The sequence below is a fragment of the Strix uralensis genome, chromosome 4 (assembly GCF_047716275.1).
Source record: "Strix uralensis isolate ZFMK-TIS-50842 chromosome 4, bStrUra1, whole genome shotgun sequence".
NCBI lineage: Eukaryota > Metazoa > Chordata > Aves > Strigiformes > Strigidae > Strix > Strix uralensis.
Window position 1 is genome coordinate 106650436 of NC_133975.1, and position 26874 is coordinate 106677309.

A 26874-nucleotide genomic window follows, 5' to 3' on the forward strand; every position below is an offset into this window, starting at 1 on the left:
TTGCAGGTATTCATAATCTATTTAATAGTGGGACACCAAAGAAGTACTACACATTTTTCTTGAGCACATTAGATTTTGATTTAAGCAATTGCAATGGATGCAGGAATTTCTCAAAAATAGTCTTCTATATTCTACAATCCACAGTTTACTGTATCAGTCTAATAAGTCATATCATGATATACTGTTTGTGCTAACTGGTCTGATAGTCTGATCTTTAGCAAAGCATCCTTCCCCTTCCTCCACCCCCTCCCCAAAATGTTGACAAAATTCAGCCAAATTTTTAAAAATTACGACTTAGACTCTTTTGTTGACCTAAACACAATGGGAGCTACCAGTTATACACAGTTTATGAACGATGTTGCATTTTAATTCTAAAAAAATCTTCATGCTGATACAATAAAATATTTTATACAGCGATCAATTTTTAATGCTTTATTCATTGATTAAAAGAATATACATTTAACATAAACCATACAACATCAGTCATCAATTCAAACATTCAGCTGGTTTCCTTACATTTTCTGTCAGGAGTTTTTTTTTATCTGATCACATTTATAAGATAAAATCTCACCACATCTGGCATATACACACACTGTGCCAGTGGATTCACTCTACTGATGTACATATAAAATCCGCATGGTATGTGCTCACTGGAGACAAAACAGCGCACACCTGTCAAAAGGTCATTTTAATATAAGATGGTAAAACCATTTGTAAAACACATATAAACTTTTTCCATAAATAGAATCATATCTGGACATCTGTTGCATAAATTGTGTTTTCCAAAGCTTACAATATAGCAGCCAGGTCTCAGCACTGCTGGGCACCCACGTTGGCCACTTACTTTATTATTGCAGACTGTCCTTTAAACATTAAATGCACAACATTCGTACCACTTAAAACTGGGGTCAGGTGGAAGTCTCACAGAGACCACGTCTGTACCGCGGTTGCCCTGAAACAGTTAAATCGGCTTTTAAAGCCTCTCAGATATAACAAGATTTTAAAACATACTTCATGGAATGTTCTTCATGCATCATAGCAGCTCATACCTGTGATAGAACAAGCTTTGTATTTGTTTCCTTTCCTTCCTTTACATTCACTATTCACAGTGAAACAGGTGCATGTTTGTTAAGAGTTCTGAGGTTGCTGACTGAGCCACAGCACAGCTGTGTACCACAGGTCGAAATTCGACCTTATATATTACAATCTAGCAGTATCTGGCTGGCCAAAAGTTGGCCTGCCCCTGCCAGCATGTGGGCACTTCTTCGTTTTTAATCTATTCTTTGGCAGCTGACACAGGCGCTGACAGAGAAAATCCAGTGACTTGGTTGCTAGGGATTTCACGACTAATGTTTGTTTGCAGGTGTATACCTTTGTACTGAAGTCTTCACTGTTATGTTTTTACCTCATCGGAGTCCACATTCTTGCTTTTCTCTTTTAAACTTTGGCCCAAAGCTAACTTTTAAGGAAGATGACACAACAGGAGAATAAACATGGAGGAGTTTGCAAAGAATCCAAAAGACTTATGGAGTGAATCTCTTAGTGCAGGTACCTGAATGGCTAGTGTTTCACACCACTGCTTAACAGCCAAGAAAAGCTGAGAATGGTAGTGAAGTCATGCTTCAGAATCTGCACGTGAAATAAAGCAAGCTGAGAGTCTTACAATGAACAGCCCTGGATAGACTTCTCTTCCCTTAAGCCTATTAAGTAGCATGCTACCAGATTAAGCACACAATGACAGCATAGAAATCCACTGGGCTGGGGATATGGGTATTAAAAAAAGAGTTGGCTCCTGAGCAGAGAACTCCGATATAACAGTAAAATCATTCAAAATGCAGTTACTCAATAAAAGTAAAGTTAGCCGGCAACCTCAGACAGCCTTTGGCTGTATCTCTGTAAGGTTTGGTAGACAAGTCCATTAACCGTGAAAACCCTAAACACTGCCACTTTCAGCTTCTAAACCAATACCCGACTACGTTCTTTGATCAAGAAGTAGAATACACATATATAATTCTATATAGCTAATACTGATTAAACACAGCACAAAAGGGGTTAATTCACGCTACTGAAAAAACATAATAGGACCCTACTTGCATATGTAACCACAGGAATTGTAAATAAGGAGCTAAATGCCTTCACTGAAGCTCTGCATCTCTCTGTAGAAGTGACGGGTTGGCTCAGTGAAGACACTGAGCAGTTCTATGTCCATGACTGCGTGCCAAGGTCGACCCAATCCGAGAGATACTTGCTCAATGAGATTGTGTACTGGATCCACATCCTGATCAGCCAGTTCTCCTTGGTCGAAATCAATGCTTTCTTCTGTGACTTCCAGAACTTTCAGGTCAGAGCCACGAAGACGAGCAATTGCTATAAGATTATGAGCCCAAACTGTGTAACCTAGGGGGAAAGAAAAAGAAAGTTGCTCCGTCATTTTGCTACAAGGTTTTTTTTTACTGAAGAACTTAATACCAGAGCATCTCAACATCCTTCCCAAACTATTCTGCCATCTTCCATCTGGCAGAATCCCCCTACAGTAGGGGTTTTTTTGGTTGCAAGTGGTAAAGTCCCATTTGATATTCTGAATAAGGAAGTATCAAAAAATATTTCAGGTCATTTGACCAAGCTTTTCTGCATCTAATTTTTTCACCATTTGAGAAAAGTGGACTTATTTACTCCAAAATAAGTTATATCTACAATTTCAAACCTCCTGTGATCTACTTCATAGTATAAATAAATAGAATGAAAAAAGCAAGTAATCAATTATTTTAAGCAAATGTATGAAAGAACTCTTCTAAAACTGCTTGTGCGAGAAAAAAATCTGAAGTTTGCTTTTGTTGCATTAGCAGTTGACTTAAAAAAAAACCACCCAAAACAAAAAACAAAAAAAACCCAAAACCAACCAACCAACAAAACCCAATACACACAACCCAGAAGTCTCTCCAGGAAATAGGTCACACCAGTATATATATAAAAAAAAATATCTACAATCTCTTGTTATTCTATCTGAGATTAAACGTAATGACAAAGCTTCCCTCTCTTCCCATTAGTGTATGTTGGCATCCCTCTTTAAAACCACCTACTCCTCAGTTACTTGTTAGTTTTCTGTACCCTGGCTGAGGCAAACACTGAGCTCCTCCATAACCAGATGCAAACCACAGATGATCTGGGAACTTCCCTTTTTGGGAGCTCTGCCAAGCCGGCCCTTCCACTGCAAAAGTAAAGACTCATTTCTGCCTTCATCCTCATTCTCACAGGTGCTAAAGGTGAGATGCCCACTTAGACACCAAGTAAAGCTGCCATCTGCACAGTATCTGACCCGGGAAAGTTAAGCTGCTGAGAAATAAAAACTAACTCTGGTTTGGTCTTCAGCAATGCAGTTAACATGCTCTACATCTTAACATATCAAAATAAGACAGCTAGCTAAAGAATTAAGAAAACTAATGTCAAAGTAACAAAGGAGAATTTTTCTCTCTGTTTTCTTTTACTTTTTCCTACTGTTTGTCTCTAAGGTTTCCTGTAAATATGTTGCTTAGGATCGGTTTTCAACAAAGAAGCCTGCACACATCTGTATGACTCATTTCTGGTATATTAACCATTAGGAATGCATGAATTCCCACAATTTTCATCTGCTGATACTTCACCTCCGGCACAACTGTCCACAGAAGATGAAGCTGTCAATAAGGCTGTATGTAGGACATTAAACCAAATGGAAAATTCCACCTCTACAATGACACTCCCCTATTAGGACTTAAAGGAGCTCACAACTCCTTCCAGTTTTCTTGATCATGAAGGAACTTAATAAAGAAATCCTTGACAGAAAGCACAAGAATAAAGGCAACAACTGCAGTTAAGTCCCTTGCACCATTCTTGTGGTTCAGGTATATGGGCTTTGCTATAACTTTTCATGGTCAGATCCTCTATGCTCTGGAACAACCATCTTATTCTCAATTTAATCTCATTTTAAATTAACTCTCAAAAGTTTTGCCTGAAGCTTCTCAGTAACCTTCAAGCAGTCAAAAAGCCTCTGCCCAGCTGAAGTATTCAGAGGTAACAGGGAATGATCACTTCACCACAAGTATCACTGAACAACAAATTCACCACAGGCAGCACCATAATTTGTTTCTCCTTGCTAGTAAAAATTCCAGCTTTAGCTTTGTTCATGACAGAATAAAACTGAGAATTTCATAGGTAACACAGTATGTTTACAACCAAAGTCTTGAAAATCCACACGAAGTGTCCTTCTCTTAAGCAAAAGGGAAGGGAAAGAAAAAAAAGGCTGCAGACCCCATACATGGGCTGTGCTTTTTATTCACAGTGCCACACCACACCACTCTGACTATCCTACTGTCCCCATCTCATCTCAAATGACCACACACTCTTCACACCCTTCATTCCGCAAGAATATATTTAACATCCTTCAATCAGCTTTCCTCTGCTCCTGAAGATGCTACCTTGGTGGAAAGATGGTATGACTTCCCACAAAAGACAGAAGAGAATCTTGAGGCACCCAAGGAAAAGAGTGTCCTTAGGGTATGTTTTCCCCCTCCTCTTTTGGTCAGTGACAAGTGGTAGCCAAAACTATGTAAATTAAAGCCTTTTTCAGAGCAAACTAATAGCAAAAGAGTGAAAACCAAAAACCTCTGAGAAGTATTGGAAACTGAAGAAGAATCACTTCAGGAGAAGGAGAAACCTGTGCACTTACAAATAAAACGAATTGTGGCAGCTTGAACAAAGCCACCGTTTTTTTCCTGAAGGAAGCTAGATAGTTTCATGAAGAATGTGACAAGTGGAGCTAGAAACCATTATTTGGCAAACCTCAGAAAATACAAGCATGAGGCTAAGATGCTGTACTGAAGCATCACAGCATTCTAATCTTTCTTCCTAGTCATGCTCTTCTCACAGTTGCTACTCCAGAAGAAAGATGCTTACGCTATAGTACCAGAGAATCATATTCACAGCTTAAAACAAGATCAGGAGGCATTTATAAGCAGCTTAGTTGGCTTCTGCTACAAGGAGGGGAGAAAAGAAGGGGAAAGAATCTGAATCCCAGCATCAGAGCAAGCATGATACTTGGCCATTCTCTCCGCCACGTATACACAGCATCTGTCCAAAGAAAGAAGATGCAACAACCATTCACTACACAGAACTGTAGAAGGCATTTGCTTTCCCAATGCTCTGCACAGATTAATACCTTCTATTGAACAGACATGCACCGATATTAAATGACACTTACACTAGCTTATGTTCAGGTATCTTACCATCTTTTTAAGTTTAGATAATATATTACAGGACTTCCCTGTAGTAGGAGGATAATTTAAAGTGACTTTCTTTTTTTTTTAATTTTTTCTTAAAAGGTCCTCAAGCTTGTATTCAAACATTAAAAGAAACTGCTAAAATCCACATTTAGAGTGGTAAGGTCATGTACCAGTATCCAAAATCTGCAGACCTGGAAACTATAAAGGAGAGACAGCTGAATTGATATCCCCCACCCCCCAATGATTTTTCACTAGAAGACAGTGGAAAAACTTTTTCTAGCAAATACAACAGGACCTTCTGACTTCAATGAACTGAAATCTGGATGTACAACCTTCACTGCCAAAGGTCTCTCCTGTTTGTGCTGTATGACTAGAGATTTACTCCTCCAAGCAATCTGAGGAAATTCATTCATTCTTATGCAACACAATACAGAGTCATCACTTAACTCCTTCATGCATTGGCAAGCTTGGTCTTGGGAGGCTGATTCCAGCACAAGAAGAACTATTCTGTAATATTTCAGTTGCAGGTGCCTTAAAATTTGCCAGACAACTGTTAACTTCTAGCAAGTACTGTACTGATGACAGAGCTGAATACAAATGCATGCTTTTTTTTAAATTTGCAATTATTTGGCAAATAAATAGGTGGGATAAACCTACCTCTGGTATTACTGGTGAAACCAATACACTCAGTGAGGCAACCTCCTCCACATTATATTTTTCAGCCTTCATCTGCTAGCAAAGTCTTACCAAACTGCCCTCCCCTCAGCCTTGGGGCACTTAACCCATCTTATTTACAACAGGAAGCACAATCATCTATCACCTAATCTTGCCAGCATGAGCTCACAGCAAAACAGCAAATGTTTCCAGTGTTCACATTCACATAACCAGCCACTTGGTGGAACCTGCACAGTGCACACAACTTTCAGGATAAGCCTCCTGGAATGCTCAGTTCTTAGTTATCCTCATTTCTGTGAGCAGTCTAACAAAATCCTGTGTGACTTCTCAATAGAAGTTAGTAAGCTACAAGTATGTTTAGAACTCATACACAACAACCACCATTTTTTCAAACACAAAAATACCAGTATAAGGTACAACAGTGTGTCTAGCAACTGTGCAGCAGACTTCCAAACATCACTCCAGTAAAAGACATTACAATTCGAAAGGCTGATGTGTTTTAAGTATTTCAAAGTCACATACTATGCCCATGCAATGTATTACCTACCATGAACAGCTAGGAGAGACAGTCTTGTGCACCTCCAGGCTAATAAGACAAGTGGATCTTCATTCCGGTTGTCGCTAAGATCTGGGAAGCCAGACATATCTATCACATCATTCATTAGTATAAAATGAGTGAGGAACTTGTCATACTGCCTGGATATGAGGTCAACAACAGCCCCTGAAACACAAGTGATGTAGCTGTCAAAATGAATCCTCTCTAGGGGGATACTGGGCTTAAGAATCCTTAACATATCATCACTCTTGACATCAAAAGCCATTATATAGACCCGAAGATTAGTGCTGTTGCGAGTCAGCGCCTTCCAATTCTCATCTTCTGGCATACTGTCCAATGACTTGTGCATTATGGAAACACTGTGGACCAGGAGGGACAGTCGATGCAAAGGCACATGGTTGCTGTCAGCCAGGACTCTTGCCATTTCAGCTGTAAAATCACAGAAATCCAAAGCGAGCGAACGCAGATTCACAAAGCGCTCCAATTCAACCGCAGTGATAAGAGTGGTATTACCAGGGATGTGGTTGTCCAATAAGCTCAGATGTTCCATGGTGTTGGCTATGGGGTTTGATAAGGAGGACAATGATGTGGGAGTTACTATTTGCAGCATAAACCCACAAGACAGCCATTTCAATTGCCTGCTATTGCCTAATATCTCTTCAAACAGTTGTTGTATTCTGCAAGTAAACAAAACAGACAATGATCCTATTAAACATGGTTTAGTCTTACCAACTGCATACCATTCCATTTTTTTTAATTCGAGAATTATTCTTCTTTCATTTATGGCTGTATTTTGCAGAAAGGTGCTATATTATGGTTCTTGTGAACAACAAATGTTAGAACCTGACTCTGCGGACCTCCCACAGCAATTTAATATTCACTGCATTTAAAAGGTTAAAATTGTAAAGTATCTTGAGAAAAATTACATACTTTGTCTTTCAAAAACAGTGGCACACTATGAACCTTCATTTCATGTATTTCTCAGCACGTATTTAACACCCTCCCACATACATTTTAAGGTTATGCAAATAAGAAAACCTGTAATGCTTTTAAAACACAGTTCTTGTTTTTTAAAACAGCTTTTCATATTTGCTAACCTCTCCAGAACTGCAAATTCATTATGGAAAAAAAAAGTCATTTTCAATGAAAGGTTGCAGAAACTTGACCTTCAGCATAAGTTAGAATGATCTGAAACCACCTGCTTAACTTTGCCTCATTAAAGGGCAAAGTATAAACATACTAAAAGTATATAAAAGTACAAATTATAATAAAAGTATATAAAGTAGATCCTTTAAATAATTCTGAATGTACAGCTAACTGGATTTTCAAGTGTCAACAGGTTCAAGTTTTACCAACATAACTTGGACCTGGTAACATTTTAATCTCGGATTACCAGTGCCAGATCCTCATGCCATTTACTAGGCTGCATGATTATTACGCACTTATTCTGCTGCATCCTGTCTCTCTCACCCCTTCATTTTTTTAATGAAGCAATGTTAAGTTAGCTATTTAATTCGAGAAGGCAACAGAAGTATTTTAAAATAAGATTTTTAATACTAAATTCAAATAGTACAGTCAAACTCTACAAACTTTCTCCAAATAATTATTTTTCCAGTCTTCATCCCACAGCTGCTAAGGCCCCAAAGAGTCCTCCTGCCTAAATGACAAGTGTTCTTTGAGCATATACATTCTAGGGCACGTGTAGATGAGAGTTTGATCTCATACCCTGGTCACTCAGAAGGAAAGATCAACATTTAAGGGAAGCAGTTAAGCCAGGCTATGACAGTTCCATGAAATGCCAAGAAGATGTAAACACCTCCAGTACAAAAGGAGCAGAAAACTTTGTGCCTCAAATCAGGTAATGTTTTGCACAGAATACTTTTTCCTTTATTGTTATGAGCATCGTGTATTTTATACATGTAAGCAGAACAGCCTTGCAAGTTACTATTCTCATCCATGTGTCTCTAGCCGAGATAATGTCCAGACAAAATTAAAGGCTTATTTAGCCCAGTATCCTGACTGACAGCAGAGAAACCCTAACACCTTAAGAAGTGCAACAGAACAAGGAAAGCACAGAGGGATATTTCTCAAATATCTCCTTAGTTTCCAAAAATTTGTAACTTGGACCTTCTGAGCCAGAGATGGCTTTCTGTATTTAGTAACCCTCAGGGACCTCACTTCTACAAATTTATCCAGGCTCCTCTTTGAGCCAAGTAAGCTCTTAGCAACTGTAACATCCAATAATAAAGAACTCTGCAGTGCAATTCCCCCCCTCTTCTTGCTCGCTCTGAACCTGCTACCTACTACCTTCGATGACCCATAATCCTTCATTGTAAGAAAGTTAAAAGATCAATCTTTATTCATGGTCTCCCTTTGCAAATCCTTATTCATCCTCTCCCTTGCCTGCACATGCTTTTGTCCTTCTCCTAAGAGTGTACTGGGTTTGCAAGGCCTGACTTCTCTTTGCAAGTGGAAGAGTTGGTGTGGTTCTTGTATTTATCTATTATATACCTCAGAATAGTTCCCAAGGTTTTGCCTAGTATAGTCATCAAGTTTAAAGACTTCAGTTCTTCCAGATCTTCTCTGAATATTTTTTTTTTTTTTAAACTGAGGACTGGCAACTGCATCACAAATTAAACACAGTTTTACACAACAGGTCAAGAGTCACGGATAGTGTAGGTTTGCGCTTTTATTCCTACGTTCTTTTACAGTTCAGACGAGCCCTGTTTGATCCTGGCAGTGTTTGTTTCATAACTATTCCTGCCAATGCTTAAACTGAAGGTAGATTCACTGCCAATCTCCCAAAGAAAAAGGTTCTACCACAGGAACCTATCTAATTTCTTCCAATGAACAAAGATTCTTCCCTCTCCCCTCTCACCATACACATCCACGAAAGGTGCTATAATGGTTGCAGCAAAGCTAGAATTTATTTTGTAATAGTCAAATTAGTCAATCTTGATAGTGTTTGTAATATTTTACAGAACAATTGAAAAGATGACAAATCAATTTTGAGATACTCGGTAGAATACTACTATCTATTTACCTCACTGCACTAAAAATCTGTTTAAATTGTGCTTTCTAGTACAACTCAAACATCTAAGCTTGGAAGAGTACTGTTCTAGTACTCGCACAACTTCATGAAAAGAAATATGATATCGAACTCTGCAGCTGTAGGGTGGGTTTTCTCCCCTGTGGGAATTGTACTAAATAACTTTCAACAAGAGACACAGCACTAAATCAGTATCTACACATCAACTTTTCACTGCAAGCGCCGAAGTATTTATACAGGTATTCTGATTTGTGCTGATAGTCTACCAACCCACTGGGTCCTAAGAAAACTTTCCAGCCACCTTCGCCCGCTTCTTTACCGATTTAATAAAAAGAGATCAAACATGTAAATAGAGAATATTTAATAGTGATCACTTTTGGATTGTTTTTAATACCTGATTTATATAATGCCAGACAGGAAGCACAATATAAACCACATGCCATTAGTTTAAATATATTTCAAATAAATTTTTCAAACACCCTAACAGGGCTCTTTCCTCCCCTGCAAATTCTTATGCACATCCTATTTTTCATAAACAGACTGCATCTAACTGGAGTTTGCAAAAACAGTTTGAACTGTCTTCTAGAAATTTAGATACATTAAGTGTATTCTTGTGAATTAACACCTACTTGATTATAAAATGAACTTTTACTTCAATTGCCTAGCATGTAGTACAATATTTATCCTAACTTACACATGGTTATCTTAAAGCTCGGTTATAAAGCTGAAGTTTAAACATAGTTTAGTAAGCATAACACAGAATATAAGCAGAGCTCAGCAACGTAACCTAGTGATGCCTCAACGAGTGTACTCAATCAGTCCGCTTTGCTCCCTCTGAGCAGCAATTATGGGATGTTCACCACCAACCTGAAACCTACCAATGATCATACTGAAGCAAACTATATAAAAAATAAAAATCTCAAAATAAATTACTTTCACAATTAATGCCTTAAATGGCACTTTCAGCCAGAGGACAGACCAAAGACTGGCTAGACAGTCTGAGTTACTGTTTAAGCCCAAAAACCAGTCCTGACCAGTACTGAAGCACATTGATGGCCCTGGACAGGAAACAAACATATTACTAAGGTCCATATGGAGCCCATTTGTTTAATTAAAGACTATCAATCAATGTGTTTTGTTTAGTAACAGAGACTAAACTGGTTCTTTTGGAAACCAAACTATCTGAACCACACGGATCAATCATGGGAAGAAGATTTCAGAAAGCCAAAATTTTAAAACCACTACCCTTTGTTCAACTCAAGACAAATGTACTGCTTACCCTGAGCGTCCCAACAGTAATGAACTAAGTTGTAAAGAGAATTTTAGAAAGAACCAGGGACACATATGCTATACAGAAAAAGAACAAGCATTACAAACCCTGCAAAAGTACAATTTTGAAAACACCATCGAAAGCCTCCTCTCCCTCAGAACAACCCTTAGTCTTAACCTGGGGAAGCATCCTAACGGTTCTGTGCTAGCTGAGATTTCACCCACAATCTGTTACACCCAGCTCAACGCTACGGACTTAAGGAAGTGTCATGTTTTCTTCCCCAGCTGCTTTAATTGCAGAAGTTCTGAAACAGCTACTAAGGTTTATCACCATACGGGTTCCAAAAATTCTCAACTATCAATAATGCTGTCTCCAAAGGGTGCTCAATCTCTTTCAGTGTTAGTTATCAGTTAACTGATGCAAACCCTAAGTGCAAAAGACAAGACTAAGAAGCCATAAAGGTTTACTTCCTGAAGTAAATCTGCTGCTAGTGCTGATGAACTTGAGAACACCGAATAAAATACTGCCAGCTTTCCTTTAATTTAGAAAATGACTAGCAGGTCCCAAATACATTGTTTTATTCTGCAAAAAAACCCACCAAAAAAACCAACCAAACAAGAGGTTGCATTTATTTGCTCATTCCAAAATATGCAAAGGTCAATATTAACCTCAAATTAGATAATGAGTTTTGAATGGTTTATGGCTCTGAAACGTGCATACTTAATTTTGTTATTTGTTTGAAGAAATGTTTAACCATACACTCAGCTTAGGTGGCTCTCTCCAAGCCCCCTGGCAAAGATTTGATTATATATTTATATTTTCACAACAAAGGATATGAAACAAAGGAGCTTTTATCAAACCAGCCTTTTACCTGCATACAGCAGTACAGTACATATAAATAGAATCCCAAATTGCTCTAAATTCTGCATGCTAAGCATAATGGATGACAAAAACACAGTATGTGACACATCTATATTTCCACTGTTTTGCAAATTTAAGTCAGGACCAAACATTTAGCTCGATGGTTGTGTTCACATACATCTGATAATAAACCTAGACTAGTTCTAAAACCACTCTAAAAAATAACAGTAAAGATCTAGAATGGCTGTACTTACTCCACTCCCAAGCTACTGAGAGAAAGATGTTTAAACTGACACAAACTGAAACAATGGTATTCACCAGGTTTTATCTATATGGAAAGTTCTAGCAGAAGTGCTAAAATAGTTAACTTAGCATCACTCCCTCTGTGGTAATTCATTCCATAAGTCAGTAGCTTTTTACACTGTATTAAACCTTTTCCAAAGAAGAATTTGCTATTCTGATTTATAAGCATTCAAGGACTGTACCGTAATGTAATTATGGCAAGCTAAAATACACCTCCAAACTAAACAAGCCCGTTGTGAGATATGATCTTCCAGGAATTCTGCAAATACATAACCTAGTTTTGAGATGCAACTTGAAGTAAGTTGTTTGTGTTTATGTTCTCTTTCAAGTTTACTTGCTACATGTCCTCAATTCTTGTGAAATACAACAGATTACTTCCTTTTCTAATTTTCTCATGTTCAGCAATAGCAGAGGTGCTGGTAACACCCCCCTGTCCCTCCTCCCCTTTTATGCTATTAACATAATATTGTTTCTAGAACACAATGAAAAGAGGAAATAAAGGATTCTCACCCTGCTGAGAAGGGAAAAAAAAAACCACAAAAACAGACTACTTCATGTAAACAGTAGGAACAGAAATGATCTCAATTTAAAAATTTAGATTCTCATCCTATTAAAAAACTTAAAGCTTTCTCAGTCATGTATTTCAGGCATGAAAATCTGTGTTCTGGTATCTGTTATTACTTTAATGTATTTGACAATTTACAAATATAACTTACTGCTTAATTTTCTTGCCATCAGGGTCAACCTTGCCGAGGTATGTATTTGATATACTTCCATGTTGCTGCAGAATGCTTATATCCCCAAAGAGACTTAACTTCTGGAGATTCCTATGAAATGACAAAATAAAAAGGAATCTGTACACAAAATTAAAACACTGTGAGGAATCATTCTGGGTAAGACAAACACAGGCAATAAGAACACATTATTACACGGAACATGCAGTCTGTTGTGGGACACATCCTACTGTCCTGGAATACAGGCAGATCTGGAACTACAGCAAATGAGACTGAAGTATAAAGGGGAAGAGGACTACACAAACTGCCGAATCCAGCTGTAAAAGCAAATGCCAGTTTTCAGTCACCACAGGAGTATTTTCAGCAAGCCAGTGCCACAAAGAAAACTTTTAGCAGTGCTTCCATGCCCTTTTTAATCCTTGGAACATGTGTGTCAAGTGTCACAGATGAAAATATCAAATACCTATTCCTTTTAACATTTAATGCCCAAGTAGAATGCAACCACAAACAACCCTGTCTGAGCACTTACATATTGCAGCTGGGTTACAAACGGGAGCCCAAACCTGCCTCAATCGAGGCAACACAAACCTCAGGCAGGAAAAGCAAAAGCTCCCCACACCTTAAGCAGTGTTTAATTCCTGTTATATCAAAGTGGGGGAAGCTGTTCTGATATTTCCCGTCAGTGACCAGAAGAGGACTAGTGGTCCACCATGACATATTATTTTAATTTTTAGAAGAGATACCTAAAAGAATTGAAAGAACCACCTCTAAATTTATGCTGGACATGACTCAGTGTGCTAGACAGTCAGTTTTCCTTTCCCTAGTACAGTTTATTTTTCTGACTTGCATCTTTTCTATTCCTAAAAAAGATCAAGCAAGAGATATGAAAATGACTGCAGACTTAGAGTAGCTGTGTGGCATTTACTTTTAAGACTTATTTTCTTAACTGACTAAGTCTCAGGTCAACATTTATTTTACTTATACATGCTGATTTACTCTTAACATGCAAGGACGAGTCTGCACTTGATAATTAACATGGCAGAAACCCCAGTTTCATGACAAATGGATACATGAGTTAAATTCATCTTAAACAGTAGATGCCAATTAACCTGTAGCTGACGATGAAGTGAGTTACATAAATCCTTATTTCTGCTGGCTTACAAATCACATGCTAATATTTCAGATCAGCTTTGAGGAAAATACAATTACAATGCTCAAAGTGGAGGGAAGCTCTGGTGCCAGTTCACTACCTCCACAGTACGAGCTGATATTCTACCAAGGGGGGGAGGGGAGAGTATCAAGTAGTTAAGTTGTACATTTTTTTAAGTAAGTATGAATCGCAGCCCATAATTGATATATACCACGAGTCATAATTACCTGTTTTGAAGTTCCTATATTCAATAACCTTACGCTAGTTTCCTGAAATCTATCCACTGTTGCATCTGCTACTTTTCTTCTATAGGTGAACAACAACTTAATAGCAAGATCCACAAGCTTCATATGGAGTCAGAAAAATACTGGAGCAAAATACCTAGATTTTACAGCTGTTTCAGAAATTATATCAATATTTAGTCTTTTAAATACAGGGCTACTGTACTGATGATGCATTAATATAAACTGAGCCTTGACCACATGCTCAGTATTTTATAAATCTAACTAAGACTGATCAAACTGAAGAATAAGCTTGGCAGGGAAATCTGAAGACACTGGCACCATCAACCGAGAGTATTTTGAGCTCTTCTTTCCTCAAAAGCTGTAAGAGATAGTCTGGTATGACAGGGAAAGCAGCAGAAACCTCCACCTGGGAAGGCAGCATTCACAACCAATGCTATAATTAAGCTTTTATCTTCTGATCTCAGTGACTTAATTCTGAGAGATAAAACACAAAATGCAATCTTCAGAACAATTTTTAATCACCTGCATATATTCATATCACACACAGGTCTTGTTTTGTGCTACTCATACCCCCAGTGAATGCTACTGTAGGCAGGTATTAATTTTAGAGCCATCGAACTACAGGACACGTGAAACCCTGTTTACTAGTATCCCACACATTTTTACTACATCTATTCAACTGCCATTTCATGGTCTACAGAGACGCACAGAAAAGTTCTCCGCCTCAAAACTTAAGCAATGAAAACATCCAATTATTTTTTCCATTCACAACAGTTATTACCATCAACAACTCTGATCACAGTTCAACACAACATTAGATTTTTGCTGCTATTTGAAGTGTCATACAATCTCTGTGGCATTCAGCTTACATCTCATCTTTATTTCAGAGAGCTAGTAAAGTGATTGCTATTTAAATAAAATTGTTTAGAAGTTAATTGTCATCTTTTGCTAAAAGTCATAATGGCATCTTAATCCTACGTACTACCCATACACACAGCTGGGAAAAAACATGTCTTTTGGGGGATTTCTAAACCATTTCTTTTCCACTAGATCAAAAAACAGTATACTAAAAGCAGTACGATTCTTACTAGGCTCCATCTTCAGTTTTGGTCAGTCTTTTTGAACACTCAATGAAAAAAGAACAAAATGGCCTTGCTTACATTCAACATGAACAAAGTGGTAAGGCACATACTGTAGTATTATAACAGTTTCTGCCAGTTTCAGCTGCCTTCTCAGACCAACAGAAGAGAGTCATTAGAAAACCTCAAATACAGATGCAGTCTACTGTTTTGAGCGATTCACCAGTTTTTGGCAACTCCAAGACAAATACCATACTTCACCAAGTGTCATGGTTTAACCCCACCTGGCAACTAAGCACCACACAGCTGCTCGCTCATACTAAACCCAAAACACAGCACTGTACCAGCTACTAGGAAGAAAATTAACCAGGACAATCAAGATATCACAGTTTTACTATAATCTGCATCTCTGTTTCCACAGCAAAGATCAAACAAGTCACAGAAATTAACATATTGCAGAGGAGGGGGGGGGGGGGGGGGGGCGGGGGGGGGCAGGGAAATCACTACTTTCCTATCTTCCTCTGTAAGCAACTAGAGGAGAGACCATTCTTTTCGATTTCAGAGTTACATAAAAGAACACAGACTTCTCCTACTGAATGATCAGCAGTTGCTTATTAGCTGCTATATGCACTGATATGACTCACAGAAAGTTTGTTGCCCTCCCACATGCCTTCCAGAACTTAGTTTTGAAAGATCAATTTGAGAAGACACAGATTATTAGGATCTCGTAAGAGCCACTAAGAAACAACTCGTCCCTCCCAATACTGCTACAGAACATCATGCCCACTCGCTCCCTCCCCCCTTTTTTTTAATAGGAAGTAGAACATCAACTGTTTAAACAATAACACACTTTGTTATTTTGCTTCATTTACTGTCATAAACATAATAGTTCATGGAAAAGTTACAGATCACTATAAATGCTACTTTAGTACATTTTACTTAAATAAATTATAGATTTTTAGAGCTCATCATGGTCCCAGCACTATTAAAGCAATATTCTGGGAGTAATATGCTGCCACCCACAAAATAAAGTTTATGACAATTTGAGCTCTACCTCAAATAGGAGACTAACCTAGAACATACCTTCTTGGATGATAACTGCCTGCCCGCAGTAATACTTGTCAGAATATTATCAGTTGTTGTTAAACAAAGTTGTGGACAAGTAATTATTTCCTTAATTTCACCAGAATTAGCAGACGTCTCTCCAAAATACTTTTTCAGAGACTTAACTTGCAGATTTGCTTAGAAATTAACAATTTTATGTTGTACAGAAAATGCTTTTATTAGCAAAAATACACAACATTCTCCTCTACAGAAGAGAGCATATAGAAATTGCATTACTTCTAGTTATTACTTTTCTTAGGTCCTACGGTATTTTAAATCCTCGAGCATTCTAGAGACATCTAAAGTACTGGGTTTTTTTCCTGCAAGAAGGGGGGTTGCTACTGTATTGTTTAATAATAGATTTAAAAGCCTACAACAAGATTACACAGTTAAGAAACAGCATACCATTTCACAAAAGTAGAGTTCTTCCTCTCCAGTTCTGAAGTATAAGATGGAAGTTCTTTGAACTTCTCTGCCAAAAAGCTATCATAAGGGCTGACAGCAGTTATGAAAGAACCATCCTGTTTTAAACTTATTTCCAAAAGGAATGCATTTACAGTGATCCAGCCACTGGAGAAGTTAAAAACACTGCTGTTTCCATTATTTTGGAAATTACAATAGTTATCCCATGTACAATGACATACAGCTAACACAAGAAGGAATTATTAACTACCCATAAGTTACAGATGAATAAACAGAAGCAGAGCAATAAAGTGACTGGACTGCAGTCGTTCCTTAGACAAAGCTAAGCATCAGGCAGGTGACACCACCTCTGGCTTAGACTTGGGGCCACAGTAAGAACTAAGCAGCAATTTTGCATATGTGAATGCTCCTTCCCACCTCGTTTCAATCTCAAAACTCTTCCTAAAGAGCTAAAAACCAGTGTTCTACATGCAAACTAATCAGTTACTGGTAGTTACCTTGCAAGAAGAAAAATAAATCAAAATAAACTAAAAACCTTGTCTGTGCAAGGGAAAAAAAAGGAGTCTATTCAGAAAGAAAATCTGAATAAAATGTCAAGTGTTTAATGTAAATCTCCCCCTCCCCCAATTTTTTAAATGCTCATTAAAAAAAGCCTGCTATAATAACCAGGTACCCTGTGTTCCCCAGTCATACATTATTCATTTCAAAACAAAACAGCAGCATGCAAATGATTTGAAGACAGCAAGAAAGTACAGTAATGCAAAATCCTGTCAAAGCTGGTAACTTTTTACCTCAGGCTTACCACCAAAATTACACTAATCAGAGAACAGGTACCAGGGAAACAACTCCTTCTACATAGTGTTTTACTGCAGTCCTGAGCCACACCATACATACAGAATATGTAAAAAGAACTTTAGAAAGCAAATGCCCTTGTACAAGTTTCAGATAAGGCCATGGAGAATGAGTCTTTTTCAAAAGAAAAAGAGTACCAAAAGCCTTCTCACAACGCATTTGACAGCCTCATATTTTAGTGAGAGAGAGAGAGGAAAAAAAGAAGCATTCCAGTTTTTCCAACAAAACCCCCAGGCAGTATCTCCTGCAGACACTATTTATTTCAAAATTCCAAGTCCACGTAGTGATATTTGTCTCAGATCAGATATCACCAACATCACTTCAACATTTTTTCCACTGATGACATCAGCTGGATTTCCCAAAGATTCCAACAGTTAAGTGAAAGCTCCTTAAAAGCAAGAGAAGACCCGTCAAGACAGATTATCATTATTTGCACATCGAGGATTCACAAGGCAAGAAAGAAATTAAGATAAAGGTGAACTGGGACCAAGGAGCCGCCTTCAGAAGGTTTGTAACTCTCAACCACCGCAGTTGCACCACAGGAAGTACCTGCTGGGCACAACAGAGCAGAGGAACTGAAAGTGAGACTTCACACACCACATTTGCATTCATCTCAAACCAACGAGGAATTACATTTAAAGTTCTCTTGCTTCAAAATAAAGAAGCAAGGAAGGCCTCAAACTACTCTCTAATCCCTCCAGAATCAAAGAGGGGCGGAGACCAGACCATGATTCAGTTGCAGACAGTTTTCCAAAGGCTACCTACAAGGTTTAATTCATCCTGAAAATACCCTGAAATACTTGCTTTTTTTTTTTTTCCTTGGTACGCAAAGCTATATGCACACAGAGGGGAAATAATATCAACCATTTCCTATCCTAAAATCTGCATGGCTTTCCAAACACATCATAACCTAACTGTAATATCCTTGCTTTCCTGTCCTAGGTGCTGACTAGAGGCCATATATTAGGATATCTGATTATTATCTTTTTTTAAAATATATTTATCTTGATCACACCCACACACGGTAAAGAGAATGCAAGTATTTTCATTTTAAAGAACTCCAACCTGAGGAAATTATCTAACCTGCCAAAGTAAGTATGTGAAAAAGCAGGATCTAAACACATCTGAAGTCCAAACCACAGGAAGAGATTTCTATCATTTAAATACAACTCGGTCAAGAAAGTGCTATGTCTGAAATATTTTTTCAATAAACAAACGTAAAACCCTCCTCCTCGTTAAAACCGAGTCAAATCTATTTAGCAGGTAACACAAGAGCTGGCATGAAAGCTCTGCTTTTCAACGGTGAAAACTCAAATAGCTGGAAAGGTCAAAGTATTTTATTGGGGCAGTACTCCATCTCTCTCCCTCCAGAAAAACACCAGTGCTGTAATTTTAACCCTCCTACTAATTTCTCCTGACATTAATTATTTTTCAATCATGCATAAGAGGTCTAAAGCCTGCGCGTAGTAAGACTTATATTTTAAAGCGATAAAGATGCCTTGTTAGGCACCGAACTCAAACTCCCAGCCCTCTCTTGCTCCGGCTGAGCTGCGCTCCCCCATCCTTCAAAAGGGCCACTAAGTTTCTGTTCTTGCAGCTATGTGCGTTCTGCACACTGACTCGCCGCTTGCCAGATAAACGTCTGCCTTTATACTCTCCACCAAACTACAGCAGATGATAGAAATCAGGCAGCTCGAAGCAGCGCGCCTCCGGTTCCGTTCCCCACGCAGCCGCGGACACCTCCACCGGGCTGCCCGAGCCGGCTGCGCGGGTCCCCCCGCCCCGGGGCTCCCGAGCCGCGGCCCCGGCAGGAACCGGCCGGCGCGGGTCACCCACAGGCGCCGGTGCCGGCTGCGGACGCCGCTCTCGCCCGCGGAAGCGGACGGGACGGCCGGACCCCGGCCCGCGCGGCTCTGGGGGGGCCTCGGGGCCCCGCCTGCCCCGCCGCCTCCCCTCACGCTCCCGCCGCCCCGGGCCCGGCCCGGCGGCGGTACCTGTTGTTGCGGACGCTGCTCAGGACGCACAGCACCAGCTCCAGGTAGGTCCTCAGCAGGTCGAGCCAGCGCGGACAGAGCGGCGGCGCCTCCCCGTCGCACGCCGCCACGGCGCCCTCGCTGCTCCCCGCCGCCGCCGCCGCCGCCGCCGCCCCCCCTCCGCCGCTGGGGTAGTTGTCGGCGGCGAACTGTACGCGGAGCTCACGGACGAACCAGCCGCACTTGCGCATGAGGAACTCGAGGCGCGGGCGCTCGGCCGGCGAGACGCGGAGGCTGAGGCGGAGGCGCGGCCAGAGGGCCGGGTAGAAGAGGCACTCCCGCCAGTGCGAGCAGGCGGCCGAGGCCCGCAACCGATCGGGGCCCGCCAGGAAGGAGAAGATGTGGACCACCAGCTCGCTGGGCAGGGAGCCGGCGCCCACCGCCTCCCCGCACACCGACATGCCTGGCGCCGGCCCGAGCCCCGCTGCTGCTGCTGCGGCGGCCACAGGCGGCGGCGGCCCCGGCCTCGCCTCCGGCTCCTGCGACAAAAACAACAACATCAATGACAAGGCGGAGGGGGCGGGCGCCGGCCGGGACGCGGCTGCTGCCGGGACGCACCACCCGCGCCGCCGCCGGGGGGGGGGGGACGGGGGGTGGAGCGGGGGCCCTACCACCGCCCAGCGCGGCAGGGAGGGGCGCGAGGTGGGCCGGACCCCCCCGCCCAGCGCGGCGCCGCGTCGGTCCTACCACCCAGCCCGGAGGGGGAGTGTGAACGAACACCCCGCCGGCGCCCCGCTCTGTTCCTGCGGGGCGAGGGGAGCCGCCGCGGCGGAGGGAGGAGGAGTTGCCCGGGAGGGAGTGGGACGTGCCACCGGTCGAATGGGAGGCGGAGCCGGCCCAACCGCCTGCGCGAGGGGGGCTGGCCGTTAACCCTCCCGTGCCGGCGGCGAAGGGCCGCCTCTGCCCCACTACCCCGTCCAGCCGCGCAGCCCCCGGCACCTCGCGGCAGGGGCTGTGTGCCTCCGCCCCAGTCCCGCGGCGCCGCGGCCGAGCGGGCCGGGAGCGCCCGGGTGCCCGAGCAGCGCGGCGCCCTGAGGGGCCGGCCCGGCAGCGCGGCCCCCCCCCGCCCTTTCCCCAGCCCTAACGCAGTGCGGCGGCGGGAGGCCCGGGACCGGGGCGAGGCGGCGGAGCCAGCTTCCCTGCAGGGTCTGCAGCCGGCGGAGCCGCCGCCGGTCTCTGTGGGAGGCGCGGGGGGGTCCCCGCCGGCCGCGCCTGCCCCTGGCGCCTTGTGTTTAAGAAAACTTGAAAAGACCGTCGGGTCTTGGCGGCGTGGAGGCCCTATCTGGGCGCACGTACGCCTTCCAGCCAGCGACATTCCCTCAGCAGCGTTCCAGCTGCCGCTACGGGAAACGCGCTGACTACGCAGAAAGACGAAGCGCGGCGGAGAGTCTGGTGTTGAGACAGAACCGGAGGCGAACCTGAGGGGATACACGAGGAAATGCTCCAAATCTTAGTTCTCTCAGTTTCTTAAAACTCATCCGCTTTGTAATACCCGTGCCAGCGTCAGCTGTAGGTGTGGAAAGGTAACTTCTCTTGTGCATACAGACTTTTGAGAGAATTTAATAATCTGTTACGTACTGATGCTGCAAAGGCTGAACACCAAAGTGATGTTAATCGCAATTGTACATGTAAGTTTTACAATTTAAAAACCTTACTGGAATAATGCACATAAAGATATATAACAATGTTATATCTGGGTGTACAGAAATGTACACATGAAAGAACAAAAGATGTGCTAAGAGAAAGCCTAAGATGCTCTTTGCACGCAGAGTAGGGTCCCATTATAAACAGATTTATCGACAGCCAAATCTAAAACACCACTCTCCCTTTACTCTGTGACTAGCTATTTTCTCTGTCTCGCAGCAGGGGTGAAAAACCCATCGTTTCTCTTTTCTTGAATCTGGTCATGGGGGAAATGTGACTGAGTCATCTATTTCTCCTTGATGAGAGAGAAGGGGACAGATGTTATTGAGAAGGTGAGACTGTAGGAAATTCCCAGGTGGACTCTTCTTCTCTCCTCAGGGACCGGTGCTGCTTCACACACCTGCGTGAGTGATTTGGACCTGCATAAACAACTCAGGTAAGCATTGTGCTACTCCCACTGCAGATTCCCCTGTCAGATTAGACCAGAATTCCCCAGGCAGTCAAGATGCAAGCTCTGAAGCAGCCCAACTCACCTGACCTAGAAGGATGCAAACAAAAGGAACTTATGTGCCTACACATCTCCGTATCTTACTACTCAACAATTCCACACTGTTGGGCTGACGATGAGTCAAAGGGTTTCCAAGATTACTAAATTTCTTAATGTAACAGAATCAAGCTTTAGGATTCAGTGCCCTGGGATTACCAAAGTGGCATCAAGAAAAAATGGCTTGTGAAGTTAGTAGTTCTGCATTTCTGGTTGCCTTTGTTGGATTGTATTGGATCGGCACATGTGGGATTGTGCCTGTAATAATAAACACAGTGAAATGGTCTTTTACTGTGACCGTTGCATGGTCATTCACTCAGCTCCAGCTTATCAGGGCTATGTTTAAATACTCCATCTTGGGAACTATTACCTTCAGTTTTGCAGGCTTGAGTGAATAAATGAGTCTTTCTAAAGCTTTGGGTCATCACAACTATGGCCAAGTGGTCTGACATGATAAATGCCAGACTTTGTGAGGTTCCCCGATTCGATCCATCTGCATGGCCAGTATGGCACTGAGGCAACCAAATCTGAGGCTGCCGATTCTGGGTGTTGAATCACAGTTTTCCCTGCCTTGGACATAGGAAACGTGCTTCAGCTTGACTGAGAGTTGATTTCACGGCGCAAGCTTTTTGTTAGTACTAATGCAGTGACTGCAGGTTGATGGGATAACAGCTCAAAAAGACGTGCCTCTAACTTGCTTGCAGACTGTCGGGAGTTACTGGGTGGCTCCAGGAGGTAGCTGGTCGGTGGTCTTGTTGCTGAAGCACTAGGCTGTCAGTATGACACCGGCACGTAGCCCTCCACGAAACCACTCGCTGAACATTTAAAGCTGAGTGTAACTGTGAATCTTTAAGCTGCAAATCAAATTTTTGAAGTGGCTGTGAAAGGCAGAGGAGCCATACTGCACATCTTGGAGGGGCTGAAAGAGGAAACCATTCCAAAGCAGTGCCCAGGCAGGAGATGAGAGTCATTTCCTGGGAAGTGACCCCAGGTTCTTGCACAGCCCATCGTGGATCAGAATGGGGTGAGCCCCGGGGGAATCTGGTATTGCCAGCCTTGACAGCTCCACTTGGGTTACTTCCATACTGCCAGGGATTCTCGCTGCTCAGCAGCACCAGCACCATCCCATGAGTAGCCATTCTGGCATGGGAGTCAGGAATCATACGTGGCTCCAAAGCTATGGACTCGCCATAACCAAGTTAAAGTTTACTGGACCTGAAGGTCACCGGTTCAGCAGCTAATGCCAAGACCAGAGGCTGCCAACCCCGCTGCTTTGGGAGCTCTGTCCTGCTAACCTAGATACCAAGATAAGGCTAATGAATAAAAACAAGCTTTTTAAATTAGTCCGTCCCATCTTGGGTTTTAGGTACATTAAGGCATGTATGTTTCTGGAATTACTAACTTGGTACATGTCATTAGTGAGCTGCTCTGCACTGTTCTCCATCACCAACTGCAAGAACAGACACACCAAGTCAGAGCAAAGCAGAAACACAAACCAAGCACTAGTAGGAAACAAACCAGTGTTTCCACATGTGCTGTAACAAACTGAAATAATGTCTTTTGCGTTGATATATGTTGAAGAAAAGAGTTCACCAGTTAGACATAGAACTTGACTGTAAACTTCAAGTCACTCTTAAGTTACTCAAGTAACTGTAAACTCATAACCTTCACCTGTAAAATATTCTTCTATCTCAAAAGGTTATTTTAAGAGGAATCAGGCCGCAGCTGAACCCTGCTGTCCTGGTAACGATCCCGATGGAACCGGGGAAAACCCAAGCACCGAGCTGTTACTGCTCCGTCTTTCGGGGCTGAGAGAAGGAGCAAGAAACCCCCTCGCGCGGGGCAACGCCCGTCCCCGCAGAGGCTCCTCAGGAAGGCCGGGGGGGAGCCCCCCAGGGAGACGGCGCTGCAGGGCACGGGCACACGGTGAGGCGAGGTGGAAGGGTGGGGACAGGGACACTGCGCAGCCGCCGCTGAGCCCCGTCGGCGGGCGGAAGCGGCGCTCCTGCCAGCGCTCACCATCGAGCTGAGCTGAGGAGAAGCGCCCTCCCCCCAGCCGCGGCATTTCCGCTTGGGGGCTCCGTCACATCCGGGCGGCTGAGATGCCGGTAAGGCGGGCGGGGGGAGGCGGGGGCCGGGGCGCTCCTCCAGGACTCGCCGCCCTCCGCGGCGCAGGGGAGCGCAGCGGGCCGGGGAGCGGGGGCGGGCGGCCCGGCCCTCCCCACCGCCGGGGGCCGCCCCTCACGGCGACGGAGCGGCCCCCGCGGGGGGGCGGGGTGGCGCACCTGCCCCGCGGGGGAGGGGCGCGGCCCTGGCCGGGGCTCGGCGCTCCGCCCTGCCCCGCGGCGCCGGGGTCTCCCTCTCTTCCCCCCACAGGGCCCCGGCCGGGGCCCGCCGGGCCGTGGGCAGCCGGGCCTGGCAGCTCCGGCTCGCGTCCCCGTGGGTCGCTCGGGGCCCGCCCTCCCGAGTGCGGGCTGAAAGGGGGCAACGGGTGAACAAGCGGGAATATTCACGAGCCCTGGCTTGCATGCGTTGGCCTGAGTTATTCTGCTTTCACAGTGTTTATTACCTTGTCCCCTCGCGGCAGAAGGTGAGGCTCCTGTACGGAGTATCTTGTGCTGCACAGCTTGCTGTCAGGAGTACTACAGGAAGGCTTTTAGGGTGGGTTTTTTTTTTTTAGCTGATCTAGTTTTCTCGTTATTTTTTGATATATTCAATAGATTTGTAATTGTGACGAAAGGGAAGGAAGAACTGTACGTGGTTCACTTTCTTCCCCCACGGCTAGTGTCCGAGTGCTTTCCCAGTAGGCAAAAATAGATACAAACTTGTTCTCATTTTCCCTTGTAGCCCAAGGAAGAAACATTGTATGGGTATTTGTGAAATATTGTGAAATAACTTCTAACCTACCTGTGTTCATCCTTTCACAAAATCAGAAATGTAACATCTTGACAGGAAAAGCAGAAGTTTCCTGGTGGCAGGTTGTTTGTATATGGTTGCCTTTCATCACCAGTTTGGATAATTCCACTGTTTTGCAATCTGGGAATTGTTTCTTGCATGCTCTGTGTGATTTTCAGTTGATCCCATCAGTTTCCAGGACAAACAGTTCTCCATTGAAGGTGAGCTATTGCAGTGAAAATGAGATAAATAGCCTTTGCAAGTTAATTTTGCAATGTTAGGATGTTGCTGACTCAATGACAAGAGAAATGCAGGAACCTGGGTAAATGAGTTTCCCAAGTACTTCAAAGTATATTTTGCAGTTACATGTGATATCTGCTCACTTCTTTTTGCTTTGCTTTTGGTTTTTGGTTCCTATCTCTTTATATTTCCTTTTTTGTTGTTTTAGGTTAAATTGAATATTTGTGCAACACAGCTTCTTGCAGAAGGACCGCCACACTGTTTTACACTTAGGAAAATATGAGAATAAGCAGGGAGTGTTGTTCTTTCTGAATTAAAAAAAAAAAAATCTGTGCCTTGCTGAGGACAGCTGCAGGAATCGGACACTTGAATCAATGTTATCGGATGAGTTAGAATCCAAACCTGAGGTGAGCAATTGTGAACTGGCTTTGGTTCCCAGGAACATTTATGGGCAACACTTAGAAAAAGTTCAATGAGTTTACTCAGTTTGCTGCTTACATGTCAATTCTCAAAGTGTTTTCAGTGGCATCTTGTAATGCTTCCGAGTTTTGATTCGAACGGTAAAAGATTAAAGAATACTGCAGGTTTTTTCCCCCTCCATTCATTGTCAGCCAATACTCTTGCCTTTTCTCAGGTTACATTATTTTTCTCACTTTTATAATGTTCTTTCTGTTACAAGAATAAAATAAATTACTGTATTGACTACTTCTTTCCCTCAAACCAAACTGACTTCACTTGGCTTTGGGGAGTCTGGATTATTCTGTTAGCATCAGCCAGTTCTGTTCTTTAAAGTACTCGTGTTTCCATTAAGCAGTTGGCAGAAGTGGTAGGCAGCAGCATCCAGGGGATCCCGGTTGCTTGGTGTGAGGCTGCTGGACCATTCCCAGGCTCAGCCAGTAGCATGGCTGAGCGTGAATTGCAGTGATGTATGTGTGTGTACACAGTGCATGCACAGCTGGCCACAAACAGATTAACACATGCACAGGTAAAAGTACCTTTAAGAGGTAAACACAAACAGCATGAACAACACTAAAGTTTGTTAGTGGAATATATCTATACCCTCATCACACAACTCTCATGCATACTCACAGTCACAGATGTGCCTGGTCTCTGCCAGACCTGAAGTCTTTCCGGTATCTGTGTGCAGACCCAGGGCTTTTTAGCCAGTTTCTGGCTGGAATCTTGGGTTTTTTTCAGAGTATGGTTGCCTCCTCCTCACACATTAGTCAGCTAGAAGTTCACTAGCAGTGCGCTCACTTGTGGGTAGAATGTTTAGGAATATGCTTAGTAAGTAGATAGAAGGGACTGCAGTGATCAGACACAGCAGTGTACTGACCAGCAGCCAGTGAACATATGATTGGTGTCTCTTCTCTCCCCCATACCCACGGTTCTTTCTCCACTTACCCACCTTGATTCCTCCTTTGATCCTCCCCCTAAACATTGCATAATAAGTTTTACACATCCTGCAGTTCTTGTTATATCGGATAGTAAGTTTGGTCTTTCCTGTGAGACCCATTCAGATAACCAAAGACAATTTTGTTTTCTTACCAGTTACAAAAGTTCTGGTTGAACCTCTTCAAGATTTCACTTCAGCAGTGGCCTACTGATCAGTGTCTGAGGAGTTCTGGTCTTTGTTACTCTTACCTATAATTTGCTAGATACAACAGTCTGCAGTTTGTTACATTCAACAGATTTGTATGTTCAATTTATTACCTCTCCCATTTCTTGCCTTTGTCTTTTCAGCTGAATAGCCATTAGCCAGCTATCTGTACATTCACCTACTTAAAAGTGCAGAGGACTGTATCGCTTTGTGTCCTTGCTTTTCTGGTTGTCAGCTTTAGCTTTTTAGAAGGCTAAGGTCCTAGAGCAGAGGAGCTATGAAGTACCTTTTCAGGAAGTTTGCAAGTTTAAATTGAATTGGTTAAATTGAATTGGTTTTATTGAGTCTTCTGTTTTTATCCC

General features: G+C 42.7%; 2 protein-coding genes across 12 annotated transcripts in view; one reads left to right on the top strand and one right to left on the bottom strand.

The window, feature by feature from the left end:
* On the bottom strand, window positions 1-20919 carry FBXO33 (F-box protein 33). Of its 4 annotated transcripts, none has more exons than XM_074868360.1 (5): window positions 20896-20919; window positions 19551-20068; window positions 12686-12796; window positions 6478-7163; window positions 1-2397 (listed from the first exon to the last, which is right to left on the bottom strand). In XM_074868360.1, exons 1-5 carry the CDS (start codon window positions 20902-20904, stop codon window positions 2126-2128), a joined length of 1596 nt encoding a protein of 531 aa, XP_074724461.1. In that variant the 5' UTR covers window positions 20905-20919; the 3' UTR covers window positions 1-2125. The 4 variants fall into 4 exon arrangements, with proteins under 4 accessions (XP_074724461.1, XP_074724460.1, XP_074724459.1 ...); XM_074868359.1 differs by lacking the exon at window positions 20896-20919 and adding an exon at window positions 20277-20667; XM_074868358.1 differs by lacking the exon at window positions 20896-20919 and adding an exon at window positions 20201-20235.
* Window positions 20835-26874, top strand: part of ZNF410 (zinc finger protein 410) — a 22093-nt gene continuing 16053 nt past the window's right edge. Inside the window, exons 1-5 of one of the 8 annotated variants that reach the window (XM_074868367.1) lie at window positions 20835-21112; window positions 21612-21669; window positions 23476-23703; window positions 24337-24438; window positions 25121-25319. In XM_074868367.1, coding sequence (XP_074724468.1) covers window positions 25287-25319 — 33 coding nt within the window. In that variant the 5' untranslated portion in view covers window positions 20835-21112; window positions 21612-21669; window positions 23476-23703; window positions 24337-24438; window positions 25121-25286. The other 7 variants (XM_074868364.1, XM_074868368.1, XM_074868366.1 and 4 more) reach the window with 7 other exon arrangements.